We start from the raw sequence: 22262 nt of genomic DNA, 5'->3' as shown, positions 1-22262 counted from the left end.
GCTTTTAAAAGATTTCATGTGGTGTAATATACCCCAAATCCTACCTTTTATCAAAGATCTTTGATAAAATATTTTATCACAATATTCTTTGACAAAGAACTTTGATAGTGTAATTAGCAGCGTCACAGAGACAGTATTTTCTTTGCGATGCACCATAATTTTTGGACTCATCTTGGAAAACAGAAATAAAAAACGAAAGCATTTGAAACAGTAGCTGATCGTTGAACGAACAGCACACACAAGCACAAACCCGCGCCATCTCAATTCATAAGTAACTGATAGCGGAAACTTGGGTTCGATGCTTCGATACAAACAAGTCCACCGCACTAAACCGCTTCACAAGCAGTCCGATTCACAGCAGAAATTCCCAAGAAAATCGAGCCTTTTTGGGAGGGGTACATTACGACCCTTTCCAATGCCAAGTACAGATAAGTGAAAATAAAAAAAGCGTGCAATAAACGAGATTTCGTTATTTCCAAGAAAAGCATCTTCTGTGTACTTAATAAGATTGGTAAAGCTCGAATGGAATTAATTTGTTGCTTGCTTTTCCATTCTGGAATTAATACCATCCGAGCTTTGCCAGTCTTACTAGGTACACATAAGATGCCTTTCTTGGAAATAACGAAACCACGTTTTTTGCAGACTCCTATGATTTTCACGTAACTGTACTTGGCATTGGAAAGAGTTGTTATGTACCCCTCCCAAAAAGGCTCGATTTCCTTGGGCATTGCTACTGTGATACACCGTGCACTCTGATTATGAAATCACTCACTACTAGTCTGTCACCTCTCGCCGCAATTCAGCTGTCGGTGTAATTCCTGACGCACATGACATCATTCAAATTCGTTATCAGAGCTCGGAAACAACCTTGTAAAATGTATACTGAAATTTAATTGTTTCCTATAATTTTATTTTTAATTTCTAAAACATATACCAGTACACAACTGAGACACAACGAAATAACAAACGACTGCGTCAGCGTACCTATCGGGCAAAATAAATTACTCCCTTGTCTCATTTTTGTAAACGTTAGGCTCACAAATTAATTTTTTTTTTGGAAAACCTTGACAGTTCCTAAAAAAATATTCGATTTTTTTCTTCAGTTATTTATGCTCTACAGCTAGTATTTTTTGGCAGTTTATATCGTTTACACCCTTTATATCAGCTGGTAATAAAATTGTTATAAAAAACGGCATCACTCTTTTTAATAGAAGTAAAAATGCATACCTTATACCTCAGAACGATTATTTGTGGAAGAGAAGATTATGGACGAAATATTCGTTTTTCTGGAAGTATTGAGGAAATATTATAATTATTTTAAGTACCCGCCTTTAGTAGTTACTTACTTACAAATGACTTTTAAGGAACCCGGAGGTTCATTGCCGCCCTCACATAAGCCCGCCATTGATCCCTATCCTGTGCAAGATTAATCCACTCTCTATCACCATATCCCACCTCCCTCAAATCCATTTTAATATTATCTTCTCACCTACGTCTCGGCCTCCCCAAAGGTCTTTTCTCTTCCACCCTCCCAACTAACACTCTATATACATTTCTGGATTCCCCCATACGTGCTACATTTCCTGCCCATCTCAAACGTCTGGATTTAATGTTAATTATGTTTTATAATAGTTTTATTTTCCCTGGCAGAGTTAAGGCCATCAGGTCTTCTCTTCTACTCAAACAGGATCAAATCACATACAGAAAAATACATACCGGTATACAATTATTAGTATGTCAGGTGAAGAACACAATTCGTGCAGTTCTGTGTTGTGTAACTTTCTCCATTCTCCTGTAACTTCATCCCTCTTAGCCCCAAATATTTTCTTAAGCAACTTGTTCTCAAACACCCTTAACTTATGTTCTTCTCTCAAAGAGAGAGTCCAAGTTTCGCAACCATAAAGAACTACCATTAATATAACTGTTTTATAAATTCTAACTTCCAGATTTTTTGACAGCAGACTGGATAATAAAAGCTTCTCAACCGAATAATAACAGGCATTTCCCATATTTATTCTGTGTTTAATTCCTTCCCGAGTGGCATTTATATTTGTTATTGTAGCTCCCAAATATTTGAATTTTTCCACCTCTTCAAAGGATAAATTTGCAGCTTTTATATTTCCATTTCGTAGAATATTTTCGTCACGAGATATAATCATAAACTTTGTCTTTTCGGGATTTACTTCCAAATCTATCTCTGTGGCAATACCTTCAAATTTTGATGCGGGTGAACAATTATTTGAAAATTTTACCGCGAGCCCTCCACAAAGGATAAGGCTCTTTTGTTTCGATCTATGACACAGTATCTCCTTTCCGAAAATGCCAGGTTAAGTATTTTTATCTCCGTCCTCTGTTGGTTTTTTAACACGCAAACCTCGGAACCAGCGCCAAATATAACCACTGGACCATCGATAGCATTAAACCTAACGCAGAATTGATCTGCCTAAATACTAGTGAAAAATGAACTTTAGCCAACGCACGTCATTAAAATAAGGAAAAAGCAACTTGATACTTATTAGTGCAAAGCCGACGATTACGTTGTCGAAATTCATAAATGTTAATATTTCATGGAATTATGCACCAATGTAATGAGTTTATCTCTGTCATTTCGACTCGTTAACATCAAAACATGATAGCAGTTATTTCAGCCTGAAGGTGGGATTTCAAACTATAATCCATAAATAAAATCCCTGAATTACATAGGCCTATATATTATCATACAATCGGTTTAGCTACAGACTTTTTTAACCTGTTTTGGTTCTTTAATCTGCAATATATTACATATCATACATTATATACAGAATATAAACTGCCAGAGTTTTACAGAGAGTACTATCGGTATACTGAATAAACTGTACACTGAAATTTAATTGTTTCTTATAACTTTATTTTTAATTTGTAAATCACATACGAATACACAACTGAGACACAACGGAGCAAAACAACTGCTTCAGCATAGATATCCGGCAAAGTGAATGACTCCCTAGTCTCATTAATTGTATTTCTTTTTTTTGGAAAACATTGACAATTACAGAATAAATTATTCAGTTATTTATACTCTACTGCTAGTGTTTTTTCGCAGTTTATATCGTTTACACCCTTTGTATCAGCTGGTAGTAAAATTGTTATAAAATACAACATCAATCTTTTTTTTCAATATAGGGTGCGGCAGTAGGGTATGACGGTTTTTATAGCCCTGTTGTGGAACACTCAGAACGAATTAAAAGAAAACACACATACTGGAAGTAATCCAGTACAATGCAATTTATTAATGTCTGATTACATTTTAAAAATTACATTTCGTAAGTAGCCTCCACGGCAACGAATACATTCCTGCAATCTGCTATGAAAGTTCTGTATAACTCGTCCAAAGAAAACAGGTTCGACGGCACTAATTTCGTTCCTTATGTTTTGTTTCAGCTGGATGATGCAGCGAGGCTTGTTGCGACACACTCTACTTTTGAGATAACCCCATATGAAGTAATCAGCGCACACTGCTCATGGTTCAATGAACTGTCTATGAAACATGTTTCCTGGACGAATAATTTCACAAATCGGAGATATTCCCTGGCCGCCAAGATCTCCTGACCTGACTGCAGCTGATTACTTCCTACGGCTTTATCTCAAAAGTAGGGTGTATCACAATAAGCCTCGCTCCATCATCCAACTGAAACAAAACATAAGGAACGAAATTAGTGCCACCGAACCTGTTTTGTTGGGGCGAGTTATGCAGGACTTTCATAGCAGATTGCAGAATGTATTCGTTGCCGCGGAGGCTACTTAGGAAATGTAGTTTTTAAAATGTAATCAGACATTAATAAATTGCATTGTACTAGATTACTTGCAGTATAGCCTATGTGTTTTCTTTTAATTCGTCCTGAGTGACGCACAACAGGGCTATAAAAACCGTCATATCCCATATCAAAATATATAACTTTTATCTCTGAGAAGATTATGGACGAATCATTCGTTTCTCTGGAAGTATGGTGGAAATATTATTATTATTATTATTATTATTATTATTATTATTGTAAGTACCCGCCATTAGTATTAATAGTAATAATAACCATCATCGTTATTATCATCGAAAACATATTAGACCAGGTGGTTTGTTACGGCCTCATATCAGTCCATTTCTTAAGAATTGCTCCCAAGGAGTGTGGCTTGGCAAACCTCGAGTTGCTCGAAGTTCGTACTTGTGGACTTGTGGTCGGTCGAATTGTTAAATCTCGAGTGGTCTCGACCAGACCGGACGTTATATACCATTGCCGGACGTTATCCTTCAATTTAATTTTTTTTCGTGGTTCTTCAATTTTTATTTTATTTTTTATTTTTTTGGTTAATGGAAATAATTTTCAATAAAAATTAATAAAGTTTATGAAGCAGATAGTAACGAGAAATTCATGTGCTGTACATGTACTGTTGAGTGGTGAGTTTTTGAAGAAGAAAATGATGAAACGCAAAATGCGTTGGTGGATGGTGTCATTCGATAAAAGGCGGAGAAGGTAATTATAATAATATCGAAACTAATAAAATAAATATAAAATTTAATTTAGGCCGTTTAAACAAACTGCAGTCAAACTGCAAGACCATACCACAAGAACTACAGAAAGAAGTGAAGGTAAGGGGTACCTACTTACTATAAAATAATAAACTTTTGTTTATGGAAATGTAAAAGTTTAATGCTATTTTAAAGAACTACAATTGAAAAGTGATTAATGTTATTATTATGAAATTAATGATACATTAATGGAAAGTTATAACAAGTATCATTTTTAAAAAAATATCAGTAAAATAATCATAAACATTCTCGAAATCTAAGTTAGCATTATTCACTATTAGCAATGCAATAATTAAATTCAATATTGCCTTCTCATAGGTAGCCTAAATGAACTTAATTGACTTTCATCGCCAACTTCCTGTAAGTAGTCTTCAGATTTTCTTTCTTCTTCTTTAGCTCTTTGAAAAACAACTGAATACAGTAGAGCCCCAATTATCCGTCACTCTATTAACATATCGGTGGATTATAGTGGATTATCCGTCTGTCTTTCTTTCTCTCTTTTTTCTGCAGGAAAAACGTGTAGTATTTCACAGTGCCTTATATTACTATATATTTATCCCAGAGTTTGTTATTACTAAGGGGCGGATTTTATTGACCTAAAAGCTATAAATGACAGTGAATATATATATATATATATATATATATATATATATATATATATATATATATATATATATATATATATCATTAGCAGTGAACGGATTTATATGGACTAAAAATATATGAAATACGTAAATATATATGTAGTTATTTTTACCAAAATATGGAATTAAATATGGATTTTTACCAAAATATGGAATTAAATATGGACTTAAAATTATAAAAAAATGACTATGTACGTTAAATATTGGTACATTTTAATCAAACTAAACAAAAAATATAATGGACGTACCTTATCTTCCAATGTAGTTTCAACAAAACACAATTTTTATTGTCTGTTACCATAACAATAGGTTACAAACATTTCTTTCAAGTGCTGAAAAGTGAATCTCCTTCTATTGTCTCTGAGGATAGATTTATACTGACTAAAAGAGCGTTCGACGTCACAAGAAGTAACTGGTACATAATTCAATTTCACAATGTCTGCTGGGGATAAGTCCAAGTTAATCTTCACTGTTGATTCACCACTCATCACAGCAACAACCTTTTGTAGTACTTCATATCCAGGGTTTTTTGAAAGTACAGTGTCCACCTTAGCTCTTACTGCATCTGCAACTTTACCTCTACCACGATTCAGTTGTTCCACAGTACTATTTATAATTTCAAAACTTTCAGATAGTGAAAGGTGCCTATTTTGGAGACTTTTGAGCGTTTTTATGATGCATGAAAATGTATGCTGAATGTGAGCTAAGTCATTCTTCACACTTATGTCACAGGTAACTGTTTTCGCAGTATCAATTGAGACTGCATCTTCAGAGTCCAATGCAAGGAGAACATTGTTAATAGAGTCTATATGTTCGGCATAATATTCAACTGCTTCTAGCCATGTACCCCATCTAGTTAAAATTGGCTTTGGTGGCAATGGAATTTCAGGGTACATTTCTTTCAACACGTTAACTCTACTGGGAGCTTTGAGAAATACTTTTTTCACTGATGAAATCAACAAATCTACTTTAGGGAAATTGTCTCTGACCACTTCTGCCACACGATGAAATGCATGCGCCACACAAGTAAAATGAGTCAATTTAGGATATACAACAGATAATGCTTGTCCAGCTTTGACCATATAAGGGGCAGCATCGCTAATAAAGAATAACACATTATCGTACATAATACCCTTTGGCCACAGGATACCCATAGCTTCGTTGAACAGTTTAACTATAGTTTTGTTATTGCACTTTTCTAGAACATCACAATGTAAAAGAATTCGTTCAGAATATTGTTCACTTAACAAACCGATAACTACATTACCAACAAGTCTACCTTCTTTGTCGGGAGTCTCATCAATGGAAACCCAAATTGAACTATCTTTAATTTCATCTCTTATCTTCTGTATTGTCTCATCGTAGATGGATGGAGCATACGTCTTCCTAAGTGTTGACTCATCCGGGATTGTATGTTGAGTATATTTTTCAAGGAATTCCCTGAAGACCTTATTCTTTAGTTTGTAGAGAGGAATATCAGCAGAGATGAGAGAACGGCACAGGTCGATGTTAAACTCAGATCTTACATTCGATGTTGTTGGTTGTGTTAAAAACAATTGTCTCTGCTTGGAATTTAGTTGTTTGTTGGCCTGATGTTTACTAGTTGTAATGTGTTGTTGCACCAGGAACTTTTGTGTAGATGATACTGCACACTGACACAAATTACAAAATAATATTTTATTGTCAGTTGATAAACCATCTTCTTTAAATTCTGAAATGTAACTTGTTAGTTTTGATTTTAAATTGACTGAATGACGTACTTTTGGCATATTTACCGTCTTTATAGTATGATTTACAAAACTGAACCTATGTGTACTCTGACTGGCATTTAACTGTTGAGCTGCACAACTGAAGTCTGTTAAAAATTTTAAATTAAATTAATACAGTTTTGTAACTTACTTTCCCATTGTTGATAGGACTGCTAATTTTCAAATAACTCTGATGTTAAAGGGATTACTGAACATGTGTTTAAATCTCTATTGTTGAAATGTATTTTTAAAAGTTAATGGAATTTTGTTTTGTTTTATTGTTAAACCTAATATAATATGGACTGTTTTATATGAAATATGGAAAATATATGGAAATTAACGAAAATATGTACTAAACTCTAAAATATGGAAAAATATGGAAAATAAAAGTAGGATTTTTCAACCCTACACATTGTGAAACATAAAGATAATGCAAAATATAAATTATATTAGCTTTATAAGTAAATATGTATTTACATATAAATCCTTTCCCTGATCATTAGTTATGTCTCAAGCACGTATAGCCGCCTGGTTTACATTGCTTTGAAATTCAAGAATCTTTGCTAAAATTATGATATTTCAAAGGAAAAGAATCATGTTCCATGTAAATCGTGCTCCAAAAATTTTGTTGCCTGCGAGGACGGTACTGAAATATCCTTTTTGTTAATTACGTTCATTGTCAAAGACTTAATGAATAGATTTCTGAGTCAATGTTCACCGTGACGTAACAAAGTAACCACTGACAATGACGATTCTAGCTCAGAGAGATGAAATATTTGCTGATCTTGAACTACAGTACATTGCAATACTATTTTTAGGTCATCATAATCTTCCCCCTAGTTATTACAAGCCTTACACAGTATTGCAGCCGCTGCTGCCAATAGGAACAGTTACTTGTGGATGTTTTCCGAACTTGTAAAATCGTCACTACTTGCTCTCAAAGAAATGGCATCAAGAACTTCCGCACAATTCAGAGCAAACCTGTGCACCATTCAGTCCTTGCCTTACTGTTCCAGTGGCCTTACTCTGTAACTTCTACACAAAATGTCTTCCACGATTATAAAAGAAAAGTTTTTGATAAGTAGGCCTATTGAAAGACGTACCAAAATTGAAGGGTTTGAGAAAAGGGAAAACGTAACGCGTTTCACATCAGATTGCAGAATTGCAATTACTGTGCCCAGTCTATACTAATAATAAATCTGTAGCCGAAATTTTTCTGGTAATTTTCGATTTTCCAAAAATAATTGGTCCTAACATAATATAATTAACCACCCTGAAACCGAAAATCGCTTTTTTGAAATTTTTGTTTGTATGTCTGTCTGTCTGTATGTTTGTTACCTTTTCACGCGATAATGACTGAACGGATTTCGTTGAAAATTGGATATAAATTAAGTTCGTTGTAACTTAGATTTTAGGCTATAATAGCATTCAAAATACTTTATTTAAAAGGGGGTTATAAGGGGGCCTGAATTAAATAAACCGAAATATCTCGCTTATTATTGATTTTTGTGAAAAATGTTACATAACAAAAGTTTCTTTAAAAATGATTTTCGATAAGTTTTGTTCCAGGCAAAATTTTGATAGGACTGATATTTAAGTCTGTCTTTCTGGATGTTTGTTACCTTTTCACGCGATAATGGCTGAACGGATTTCGATGAAAATTGGAATATAAATTAAGTTCTTTGTAACTTATATTTTAGGCTATATAGCATTCAAAATACTTTATTTAAAAGTGGGGTTATAAGGGGGTCTGAATTAAATAAACCGAAATATCTCGCTTATTATTGATTTTTGTGAAAAATGTTACATAGCAAACGTTTCTTTAAAAATGATTGCCGATAAGTTTTATTCCAGGCAAAATTTTGATTGGACTGATATTTAACGATATACAAGAGTTTTAAAATAACAATACAATACATTTCCACCGCCGCCTCAGATTATAGTGTCGTTGTTCCGTAACTTCTATGTGCAAAATATTAAATTTTTTAGTAGAAAGAAAAACAAATTCATTCATTCTATGGCAGTAGTGCATAGGAGATCGTGAATTCTTACATTTTCGAAAGAAATATAATTAAGTTAAATATAGTAGATTGTATTATTTGCTGCATCACTATTTAAGTTATTTATTTAATAGAGCAAAAATATGAAAATCGATATGTGACATAGGAGTTATTACAGGAACGACGACGATGGCTACAATGAAATCAAAACAAATGACTTCGTCTATTTAAGGCGGCCCTGACGTTTATCAATATTAATATACAGAGAATAGTTTGTGTGTTTGTATGAAGTAATCTCAGAAGCTAATTAACCTTCACTATTCGAAATTTGTAGTTTCTCTAGATGGGTGTAATGCTACAAATGAGGACTGAGGTAAGATGAAAAGAAATCTGTACGCACAGAAAACTTGATATTCAGCGAAATATTGTATAATTTGATTATTGCAACTTTATTTGGTCCACATAAAATACTCTAATTTTATACACTCATTTTACCATAGAGATCACTGGAGCTGAGGTATTTTAAAAAGTGTTATGAAATTGCGTTCTTGCGCTCATAATTTACCCATATTCGTTTCCTGTATTTCTTAAAATAATATTTATGTAGGGTACCTCATGTTTTTAGTTGCATAAACAATGATATACAACCGAGCGAGTTGGCTCAGGCGGTAGCATTTGAGACACGCATTCGGGGGTGCCGGGTTCAAACTCCGTGGGCGACCAATCTGACAGGTTTTTCATGCTTTCCCTTAGTCATAAAGGCAAATGCCGGATTGGAAAGATACATGCCATTATTCATCACCGCCTCAATTACCAATACCAAAAACATTAATCAAAGTCTATAATCAGTTACATGAACACAAGCCATCTACAACACACAATAGAAACAGGAACTCAACAAGAGTAAAAACGGCCTACTGAAATAACCACACAATCTAAACATGCAACAGGACCACAGATGTTAAGGCGTGAATAAAATAAACTTAACAAAAAAAAGATGCAAAGTAAGGTTAACATAAAAATGATCTTCGTACACAATCAACTCTATTAATTTGGAGTGATTAATTAAAGGATGCATTCAAGACTAATTTAGAAAAATGTTAAAGGAATTATATTTGCACCAAATGAGTGGTCTCTGGAACAAAATGATAGCATTTTAATTATTTAAATACAATTTAAATTAAGTAGCATATTAAACGATTTATTCTTCTATCAAAAACGAATGTTTCCTGGACCCAATGTCCTATTTTAATTATGTAATTACTTTATATTTATTTCTAATAAGTGCAGCGGAGCGCACGGGTACAGCTAGTTAGTAATAAAAAAGGATAAAATGTATAAAATATGTGACTCCGCAGCACGAGAACTGTACTATTCCTTTCTTTTTCGCAGATATCCAGTACAAGGGATTTCCTTGCCCCTTAATAATCCATTGTTGACAACGAGACTTAAATTAGTGAACTTTTCATCCACTATCCAGCATGTTAAATACAACACTACTGACGAAATTACGAAGCTTTATATTATGCACTTAATTTATGAAAATATTTTGTGGTACAAATTATCCTATTTTTCGATTAACCATTTAGTCCACGCCCTTCATTACCACGGATAATAGAGTCTTTACTGTATTTATCTTACTTTGAATTCGTTTTCAAGGGTCATAATCCTGATTCCCACGTAGAGCTGAAAACCCGGGTTCGAGTCCTGGTGCCGGAGAGAATTTTTCACCGCTCCACCCATCATTCATCATAAGTATAAAAAGTTTAAATGATATAAAAATATAAATTAGTCTGTCTCTGAATACAATATAAAAAGTTGAAAATATTCATTTATATACGTAAGAGAAAATAAGTTCTTTTGCTCTCCTGAAAAATAACGATTTTGTACTTAATATATTTATCAAATGCACAATTCAATTGCTGCAATGCTCCAGTTAAAGTTAAAAATCAAGTTGACCTACTGAATGTGTTATGAAATGTTGGACATGAATTAATGAATGATTGATGAATTAGTACGTACTTTGTTTTACAAATTAGTGATGCTGAATTCATTCATACGCCTATTTATTCTATGCGTCACTGAGCATGAATGAAGAAATGAATAACTAAACGAATGTTTCTCCAGACATGTTTGAATATTAATGCTTGTCTTATTTAATGTTTCGTTTTATGCAAGTCATACAGCAAATCTATTAATATCACTCTTTAAAGACTAAAAATGAAGGAATTTTGAAACAAACATTTTATTTTTGAGATGTGAAAAGTAATAAATGAGTTATTAAAATATATGCACTATTTTATCACACGAAGTGCAAAATACCTCAGAACTGAATGAATGAATGAATGAATGAATGAATGAATGGACATTATTTTGTTAACAGATTTTAAAATGGACAAACAAGATAATGGTCCGGGAAATTTAATTTTCGGCATGTTGTAGATGCAGAAAAACACAGCTTTTTAGAGCTACACATATATTGTGTAATAAGAAAAGGCAAAAAGATGGAAATCTAGCCTATCTGATGAATTCGTTACCAAGTGTAACTTTTCATAATTGGAGATAGCCTTCCATGATGAGCGAAAAAGCAGCTTCGAAATATTACCTGCATCTATCTATGATCCGAAAATCTGGCATCCATATTCACATACTTCAGTGTTGTATTGATTGCTTCTTCTGTTCTAGGAATCCAAATGAATACCACAAGCAGGACTCCATCCTCGCGGGATCGAAGGAGAGAAATCGCTTCAGGAATATCGTGTGGGACGAATACGACAGTGTTCACCAGAAGTACTTAGAGATAAGTAAGTACCGTTTCCATTATATTGTTGTAGTGTTCAAATTTGATTACCTATATTCCTAACGAGGCACAGCCAAGCTCAATGGGCTGACGGCTCATTGTCAAAAATTTAAGTTCTATGCCAGGCACATTTGTAGTGACTGCTAACTACTGTTAGACTTGGAAGGAGCACTATTACCTGCCTGTTTTTGCCACAACACTTTCTCTCTTCTATCTGCATTATCATCATTTCAATATTTCTGAACAGATCATATAGTTTACAAAGTAAGTTAAATAAAATAAATATAAATTTCATTTATTACCTTTCAGCCTCTGAATAAGCTCTGTAGGAAATTTAAAACGACGTAATTACTAACAATACCACCATCTTAGGACGTCCTTGATTGCTAACTTCTGAACTTGAACTGTGAAGCTTTCCACTGTCGTTGTGAAACGTTAGCCTATACAATTGTCATAATGATTATTTTTGTGTATATTTTGTTTTGTATTGTTTCACATTCCTTCTTATTTCAAGCTTCAGACTTATAACTTCGACACTAGGCGGGGTTGAAAACTACGGCGTTCTATTGCACAAAGTTCGTAAAGATTAAATATAATTTATTCCACTGTTCTAAATTTTGAAAGTGAAATATTTCTAATCTCCTGCCACAAACTATTATCTTTTTATGTTCAAATGAGTTTACATCACTTTAATATTCCTTGTCTCTTACCTGCCGCTTCTCTCGCTGTGTTCGCTACATTTGTCTTTCAAGTCTCGTCTCTTAACTCTCGTGCGCTTCGAGTCTCGCTCATCATTCTCGAAATAGCATTTGGTCGGCGTGGAAAGATTTCGTAACTTTGAATAACATAAACCGTTGAAATAAATAATATTATAAATGTTTAATTGAGACAAAAAGACAAAACAGAACAGTATCTTAGTTATCAAAATGTTCTGGTTTTATTATATGATATTACGGAATATGTATGGTAAGACTTTCCTGTGTTAAATTTCAACGTACCTCGTTTACTTGTTTCGACCTATTTATGGGTCATCTTCAGAACTGGTCGTTGTTGGTCTTGGAGCCACTTGTTCTGTTTCCTGTTAGGATGTGTTCCTGTGGTATAGTGTAGAGTCAAAGAGTGTGTGTGTTTTGAAGTTGAGTTGTGTGTTGAGAATTTCGTTGGGGTGTGTTTTTGTGTCTATATATTTCATATTGTTCTAGTGTGTTTAGTTTCTGGCTTTTTGCTTAGATGTGTGTATAGTAATTAACCTATGGTTATATAAATAGAAAAAAAAACAATTCTCAAATAAATTTGCATTTCTAGAAAACATGAAACATAACATATTTAAAGATAGAACACGCATGTTAGGTCAATAATACAGTGTTCATTGATTTAATAAAATACATTAAAGATGATATATTTCAGTTGTATGAACACTAATAACATTATTATTAATATTATTAGTGTTCATACAACTGAAATATATCATCTTTAATGTATTTTATAAAACATAACGTTAAATAAATCGCTAATATATTTTTTTTTACTTGAGTTTGTACACGTGATCTCAAACATACGAAAAGAAAATTCCTACCCTTTTACTAAGGGCCTAATAATTAAATAAAGATTGGGGAACGGATTATTATACACTGAAAGGTGGAGATGATGTTTCAATTAGGCTACTTGATTGTTTATACATATAACTTATATAACAGTTGCCAAAGTAGATAAAAGTTCTGTCTGATATAAACAATTGTGGCGATTCAAGGCTGCTTGACGTTCGAGAGTTGATCACTCCGGAAGTCCCGATGTCTTCAAACACTCGCAAGCAGTCTTTACGTCAACGACGCGACATAGACAACATTGTCGTGCGGGTTTCTGGTTTTGCGGGCGCTGTTAGTTTTGCTTTCTCGATCGTTGTTCAAATGTAATCTATATGCATTCTTCAAATACCGGTATTTCACTTGTTACAGCTTTTAAACTGGGGGGTTATGAAGGCTATAACTAAATTTAGTTGAAACATATTGATGTTTCTCTTCAACCAGCTTTGTGGAAGTGTGATCCCTTATCACCACAATGTTTCTCAATGCCAATCTAAACCGACGAGTAAAGATGATGGACAACGTAGGCATTGTGTAGAACTTCATTTCGTCCACTATACATTAGAATTTGAATGAATAAATGAATGAATGAACCGTTAAGGTCTAAGATCTCCTAAAAAGGAGAGCCCATTTGGTAACTCATGTGGTGAGCTAATACACGTGATATTGTTTAAATATTGCAGACACCTAAAACAACGAGTATGCGTACATCATTTAGGCTATACAAGTGTTATTATTAAAATAAGCTTACTGTTCACTGCGGGGAACACATTGACTACATAGGCGCCAATGTACTAGTAAGGACGTTACGTGTAAAATAACAATTTTACAAGCTCATTTTCTCAAGTTTCTCTCTCAGCATCCATCTCTCCTTGATAATATCAGGATTAAGATTAGTTTCGACAATCATAGTGCTTAACTGGTTTAACTTCAGGATTTTTCGCAGCTTTAAGGCGAATATCGGATAGCCTCATGGGGAATCTTCTTATTGTGCCATTTATCGCCAAGTTATCGATGTTAAATCAATTCGCGATTGATATAGCATAATCTTCCCTCTTACTTAAAAAAAGTCCCTTGTGCAGACGCTTGTATTACCCTATTTTGACTATGTTGAGATTTTACTGACTGACTTTTCCAGTGACAACAAAACGAAACTTCAACGTCCTCATAATTTGTGTGTACGTTTTGTAAGCAATGTTCGTAAATATGTTCATATTACCCCATTCATGGAAGCAATAGGTTGGCTTAAACTAGGTAAGATAATAAATTATTTACATTCACTTCTCTTTCTCTTAGAAATCTTGAACTCTTCTATTCCTTCGTACCTGTCGTCTCGCTTCACTTACTTTCTTCCCACCATAGTCTGAACACACGCTCTCGCCATGAAACAATACTAATAATACCATCCCATCGCACCTACTCATACTCATCCTCTTTCACAATAGCCCTGCCAAGACTCTGGAATTAGCTACCTGCTAGCATCAGGGACTTTCGAAATAAAATTGAATTCAAACGCAAACTTACTAGGCACTTGGTCAGTAATTGAGACTGGTTCAGACATAGTTTCCTGTAGATAGTTCTCTTAATCTATCACAAAATATTTCAATATCCGGTAATTTCATCACCAGAGGACCGATCAGAGTGACTGTTCTTACAAGTTTACTAACCATTTACTATAGTCTGTTTATGTTGAAGCATAGACGGTGACTCCAGAAGTACACAGCGGGCGTGTACCTGCAATGTCCGTACAGTTGTGTCAAAAGAATGCGTACACTGTGCTGTACATGACGGCTGTGAATTTGTACTCCGTTACAAAACACTACATTGTACGTAAGTGTAAAGTGAATACTACGTAATCTGTGTATTGCAGTGGACAATAATGTACATGTGGAGATTGTTGAAAGTGGACGTTCTGCGTCTCTCACTTGAACAAAAATTATATCGTGAGAAATTCCTTTCGACATCGCAAGACGTAATAGGTGCATACGAATAATATATTATATCAGGAAGATCAATATCAATATCTGATATATTTCTTTCACTGTTTGATCTCGAGGGCTCTATTTGTTTTTTTGCAACAGCAACACATTTCGCACGCCACACATGATTGAAAAACCATTATTTTTTGCTAACACATTCTGAAGTTTCTCGTTCACTTTTTTCGTAACTTCCAGCTTTGGTTTCCTTAAGTTTTACAGATATTTCTTCTATATGTTTATAGCCTTTGGCATGTGTAAATCAGATATTTGTAACAACGTTATGGCTTTCGGTAAGTGACAAAAGTTATTCTGTATGAAATCTAAACTGGTCGCAAGACCATCTGATATTAGGGATTTTGCTATTTCAATTAAATGTGCCTTTGTAGAATCTGAACTATTGATCACTTTCACAAATTGAACATAATATGTGGCATAATAGAAGGCAGCCTCCAGCCAACTACCCCATCTTGTTATTATGGGGTTTGGTGGAAGGGGAACCTTGGGAGCGATTTTCTTGAATTTCTGCATTCGGGAAGGTTCTTTCAGAAAAAATTTCTTAACATTACCTACAAAACTATCGACGTCACTATAAGAAGAGCGAATTACTTCCACCACCCTATGGAGTCAATGTGCTAAGCAAGTAAGGTGAACCAACTTAGGATATATTATTTTTATGTCCATGGCCGCCTTTATCATATAGGGCGCAGCATCTGTGACTAAAAGAAGTACATTATTATACCTGATACCAGTAGGACACAAAATACCCATGGCATTAGAGAATACAGCACGTTAGTAAATATTTCTTTCCAGTAGAGTTAGATATAAGTGTTCCTACAATTACCTTTGTATCCGATGTTGACGGATCCTCTTTTATATTTTTTTAGTAGCTTATTTTGCGACGCTTTATCAATATCTTCGGTTATTTAGCGTCTGAATGAGATGAAGGTGATAATGCCGGTGAAATGAATCCGGGGTCCAGCACCGAAAGTTACCCAGCATTTGCTGAATTTGGTTCAGGGAAGACCCCGGAAATAACCTCAACCAGGTAACTTGCCTCGACCGGGAATCGAACCCGGGCCATCTGGTTTCGCGGCCAGACGCGCTGACCGTTACTCCACAGGTGTGGATCCCTCTTGTATATATTCCCTGTGATTTCTGCTGTTGCAGTGCCTTTCTAATTGTCATTTTTTTCGTAGCTCTTAACGTCACTTTACATATATTACACGTAATAATTTCTCCTTCACTGCTGAAGATAATACCTCCGAACTGGTGTACAAGCATTCACTTTTTCCACTTTGTACACATTTTTCCTTAGGCATTCTGACAGTTTATAAATAACACACCAATAGCACACGCTCGTTCCTAACTGCTCTGTTGAACTGTGGGCCCACTATTATGCGTACTTCATCGGATACCTCGTATTCCCAAATAATAACTTCGCATTTGCTTTCACTAGTAGTAGCATACGCCACCTGTTTGCGCAATGTGATGTTCCTACTACATACTGTATAATTTTTTACCCACTGTCTGTACCTAGGGAACACGTGCCGAGACATTCTGCTCTCTGCATCAGTAACATGAAGCCACGGAACCCGGTCACTCTGATCCGCCCTCTGTTCATCACTAAACAATTTCATTATTCTAGGTTTAATTTGTATTTCAGTAAATACAAAAACATTCTTTCTTCTTAACTTTTATAATAAATTGTCTAGCTTTCATTAATCAGGTAATATTTTCGTATTTTGATTTTTATTGTAATTGTAAATTTAATATTAATTGTAATTTTATTCTTCATATTGTAGTTATAATCCCATGGTAGAGGGGCAGAGAAGGCCTCACGGCCTTATCTCCACCACGTTAAATAAATAAATAAATACTACTATTACTACTACTACTACTAAATAAACGGTAAAAAGTCAATTGTATGCAATTGAACACAAGTCAAATAAAATAACATTGGAAACGAGAATATAGCAATAGCTACGTAGACAAGTATCGTACTATATCTTCATCCCAGATGTTGAATTGAAAATGAGACTTGAAAGGCATATTGGCTTGACCTACGTTAAATGAGGTGAAGTAGTGGTGATGTTGGTGAAGGTGATAATGGTGGTACGGTGATAGTAGTAGAGGTGATGAGTGTATTCGAAAAAGTGGTGGTGGTTGTAATAGAGGAGAAATATGGTTGTGTTATTTGAATCTTCGTACATAGCGAATAAACATTAATGAAATTTATTTAACTAGAAATATTCACTGAAATAACTTTTCTAGTAGGGATTATGATAGTGATGATATTAATAAATTATATTTAACTAGTAATATTCACTCTGAAGTACCGTTTTTAGTAGTGATTATGATGGTGATGATATTAATCAATTTTATTTAACTAGTAATATTCACTCTGAAGTACCGTTTTTAGTACTGATTATGATAGTGATGATATTAATCAATTTTATTTAACTAGTAATATTCACTCTGAAGTACCGTTTTTAGTAGTGATTATGATGGTGATGATATTAATGAAATTTATTTAACTAGTAATAATCACAGAAATAACGTTTTTAGTAGTGATTTTGATGATGATTATATTAATAAAATTTATTTAACTACTAATATTCACTGAAGTATCGTTTTAGGTAGTGAAAATGATGACAATGATAATAATAACAATGTTATTAGGCTGTGTAATACCGATAACGAAAGAACGGTTGCATTTTTTTATTTAGCTTCCGTTGAGATGCCCCTTCTTTTATGGTGCATTCACAGACTATTCTTTAAAGCTTTCGACAAAAAGCAATGGATTTTGATGGGTTCCATTCCAACCATCTGGTCTGACTCGAGTTGCCACTTCCTTATAATACTATACTGACACATGGAACGTTCTACTTTTTTATCCTAAGAGAGAACGTTCAGAAAACTTTGACCACATTTTGAGTCGTCACAGATGTAGAGAATTCTCTGATGACAGAATTCTGCGCGAAAATTGAATCCAGAGGAACACTATAGACGCACTCCTTCAGCTTTTAAGGGAGGAGAGGGTTGAAACGCACAGACAAACCGAGTGAGGACGTTTTCATAGGACTAGAGAGGGTGAGGAAGGAATGGAGATTGTGGGGTGGCCTCCTAATCCATAAAGTACCCTCTTTCCCACATAGAATGATTGGTTTTTCTACTATCCAATCCCCTCCACACTTCTCCAACCCCTTTCTTGAATTGTCGAAAAGGGTTGTCCGATTTTCTGAACGTGAGCGAGGGAAAGATAAGAGAGATAAGGGTGGAATGTTGAGTTGTGTCTGTCGGAAATCTGGAGGGTCGGGGTAGATGAGAGAGGAGAGAGGGTTGAACGAGGGAAGAGGTGATATCTGTTAGACGAAATTCAGTAGGTGTGGAATCTACTAATGGCTCTCAGATCATGTGTAAAATGATCTACCGTCAGATGCTTTTGTAAGGGTACTCACGAAGACAGCCGGATAGAGACAGGGTGTTGGACACGGACGAAGTTTTGCTTTCCATATTAATCCTCATCACCATCCGGTTTTACTTTATCATTCCTTTCATGTAATTTGTAAGACCAATTGAAATCTAGTCTCGTAAATTGAACCGGAGGAAAGATATACTTACACGTAAAACGAGAGAGATTGCATTCGTATTTTACCGATATTCGCTGATATACCATTTGTCATATTCTTGGGTCAATAGAGTTAAGTATTCTTAATGATGTGCAGAAATGTCTACATATTTTCGCACATATCGAGTGGTGTAGATTAAGTATTGTTCACAGAATTATATTACAGTAATGTCAAAGCAAGCGCATTTTTCTGACCTTGACGTCGTGCGTGGGCATCAAGCGCTGAGTATGAAAGGTGGAAGAATTATGTATATGAATAAGCAAGCAGCTGTTGGGTTAAGAAAACAGTGGTGCACATACTTCAAACGGAACGTGAAATTTTATGTAGTTATATTTTATGGCTTCTTTCTGTTTCCTATTATCTAGCCTATATTCTCTATAAAAGAAAAGTACTAACACCAATTTCTTAATATTGCACTTGAGTTTTAAATATTAATAACATAATAAAGAATTAAGAAGGAATATTGAGATAAATTCCATAGTATAACAATTACACTATACTAAGTGAATGAAACATATCATTCATAAAGAAAATGATGCTCCAAAGAGAAGGATTGAGTATGACATGATAAGTTGGAATTAATATTGATGGTATCTTTAGTCTTATGAAAGTAATCAATAAAGTAATCAAAACATTATTATAGTACAAAGCAAAGTTACTTAGGTAGGCTATATGTTTTAACTGTAACTAATATTACATAACAAAACTCTTATCGCCTTATGCTTTTAAGGCGATAATGGTGCGCAACTTCCTATTATCAGAATATTAAATTATTTCCTGGAAATCTGCTGAAGCTATAGAACTGACGTTTTTGCAACACATCGGCACATATCTTTTGTTTATGATGTAACAGTAGTTGCTTTGTTAATTTATTTCCTTAGAAACATTTTCCATGCGAAAATTTCCAATACACCATCTTCAATATTACGTATTTACGATATATTAGATTTACGAAAACATTGATTCAGTACCTGTAAGGCTACTAAATAAATATATCTGAAAATTTCACTTTTCTGTAAACCAAAGTTGAGAAAATATTCATTTTGAATAAAAAAGTAAAGTTGTGAAAAATAAGCATTAAAATTAAAACTTACATTCTTATAATGCACTTATACTTTTCAGACTAATATAAAAATTAATATGTATGTATTTATTCACACTGCAATGGGTATATACCCGGTGACAGTGGTAACTAATTACACTCAATAATGACAATAACAAACTTGTTAATTAAAAATACACTTAATAATACCAATAATTAATACAAATAATTAATACTAACAATATAATTTATAATAATAATAATGATAATAATAATAATAACAATAATAATAATAATAATAATAATAATAATAATAATAATAATAGGGAATATCCTAAATTAAATGAAGCACGATCACTTTAAAAAACATTTAAAATAAATCTATTTTGTATCTTAAATCTAAGTTCGAACTAAAACCCACGAGTATGATATGTTCATATCTGCACAAGTACCTTTCCACATTATACTCATTTCGCTGTTAACTCACTCACTGCACTGGAACTACGACACATTTCACTGATTCTATCCTGATTTCACTAACACTTCAAAAACATTTCATTGTTCAAATACTTTGCACTGCCACTATAAACTATAAAGCGTCACTGACAGGAACACATTTCACTTACACAGCACACTTCACTGACACGACATACTTCTTCACTGATACAACACACTTCACTGACACAACATAATTCTTCACTGATACAACACTTCAATAACAACATATCATTTACATTCTTTACATACTGTGTATAATTATCGTCTATTAGTAAAGTCCTTAAGCCTATTTTTAAATACGTTTTTGGTTGTTGGTAAAGCCTTTAGTAAGTCTGCAGGTAAAGCATTCCAGTCCCTGATAGTACGATTGAGAAAAGAAAACTTTCCAGTGTCCGTCCACTGTCTTCTTTCCCTCAATTTATATGAGTGGTCGTTCCTTGAAGAGTAATTTGGCGGTTGCAACCTATTTTTTATTTCTCTCCAGGCAGGCTCACCTCTCTATGTTTTGAACATTGCGCATAATCGAATTCGCGTTTTCTGTCCTTGAGTGTGTCCCATTTTAATGGTGAATTTTTCCGACAACACTTGAGAGCCCGTTTTTGAATCTTTTCCAGTGTCTTAATATGTTCTAATCTGTAAGGATCCCAACATGCAGCACCATATTCCATTACTGGACATACTAGTGATTTGTATGTAATCTCTTTGGATTTATCAGAGCCTTTTCTTAGTACCCTCATCACAAAGTGTAACGCTCGTCATGCTTTTCCTGCTGTGTCCGTAACGTGTTCCCCCCAGCCGAGATCGCTGCTAAATGTTATTCCGAGGTATTTATATTTGTTAACTTCCGGAATGGTTTCACCCCCTAACGTATACGATGCGACTATTTTATTTCTTTTCCTTGTAAAGCTGATGGCTTTTCTCTTTAGAGAATTTATTTTCATTTTGTTGGCTATTGCCCAATCATTTATTCTATTTAGGTCAGTCTGAAGAAGAGTAGTATCTTCATAACATTTTATTTCCCTGTATACCATACAATCATCCGCGAATAAGCGAACCCTAGACAAGATATTAACTGGCAGATCATTTACAAAAGCCAGGAATAGAAGAGACCCCAAGACACTCCCCTGCGGGACTCCGGAAGTAATTTCAGTTGGGTTCGATAATTCCTCCCCTACCCGTACTCTCTTCAGTGCGACAAGTTAAAAACTCCTTGATTCACTGGAGTACTCTGAAGTCAGTCCCCGTTGATTGTAGTTTAACCAACAATATATCGTGTGGGACTACATATGGTTACAGTCTTAATGAGTTTTCTTCCCTTTATCCATTGAATCAGTGCTGGTCATCCCTGTATATAGCTCGACCAAGCGGCATATACTACCTCTTTCATCTGTCTCTTTCCTTTCCGTTGCAAAGCGCTCAGGCTCTTCTGAACTCTAAAGCGCGCGCTTGCGCCTATGGGCATCAGTTGACATGACTGTTAAATTGCATAGAGCTCTCTAGGATTCTTACGCAGAAAAGATTGTTAAGTTATTGTTATTAATAAGACCCTACTATTATAGTAGTTTTATTTCCTTTCATTACTTTTTTATTTTTTAATAAACATTTAAAATGTAACGAAATTAAAAAAGTAAAATAGATAAGTCCAAACATTGAAATATTTATTTGTCTTGCATATTTGGGAGGAATCTTTCCTAGTCGTACGAAAAAATGTTTCTGGTGGCAACAGTTTGTAGTTTGATTTAAAATTCTGAATATATACGTAGTAAATTAAAATATAT

General features: G+C 34.3%; 1 protein-coding gene across 1 annotated transcript in view; it reads left to right on the top strand.

The window, feature by feature from the left end:
* The window catches only part of LOC138713610 (neuroligin-4, X-linked-like), a 357534-nt gene that overhangs the window by 274800 nt on the left and 60472 nt on the right, over window positions 1-22262 (top strand). Inside the window, exon 5 of the mRNA XM_069845834.1 lies at window positions 11639-11757. Within this exon, the coding sequence (XP_069701935.1) occupies window positions 11639-11757 (119 nt within the window). The remainder of the gene's footprint in view (window positions 1-11638; window positions 11758-22262) is intronic.

The sequence above is a fragment of the Periplaneta americana genome, chromosome 14 (genome assembly GCF_040183065.1).
Source record: "Periplaneta americana isolate PAMFEO1 chromosome 14, P.americana_PAMFEO1_priV1, whole genome shotgun sequence".
NCBI lineage: Eukaryota > Metazoa > Arthropoda > Insecta > Blattodea > Blattidae > Periplaneta > Periplaneta americana.
Note: the sequence above shows the minus strand (reverse complement) of the source record. Positions and strands in the feature narration are given on the sequence as shown.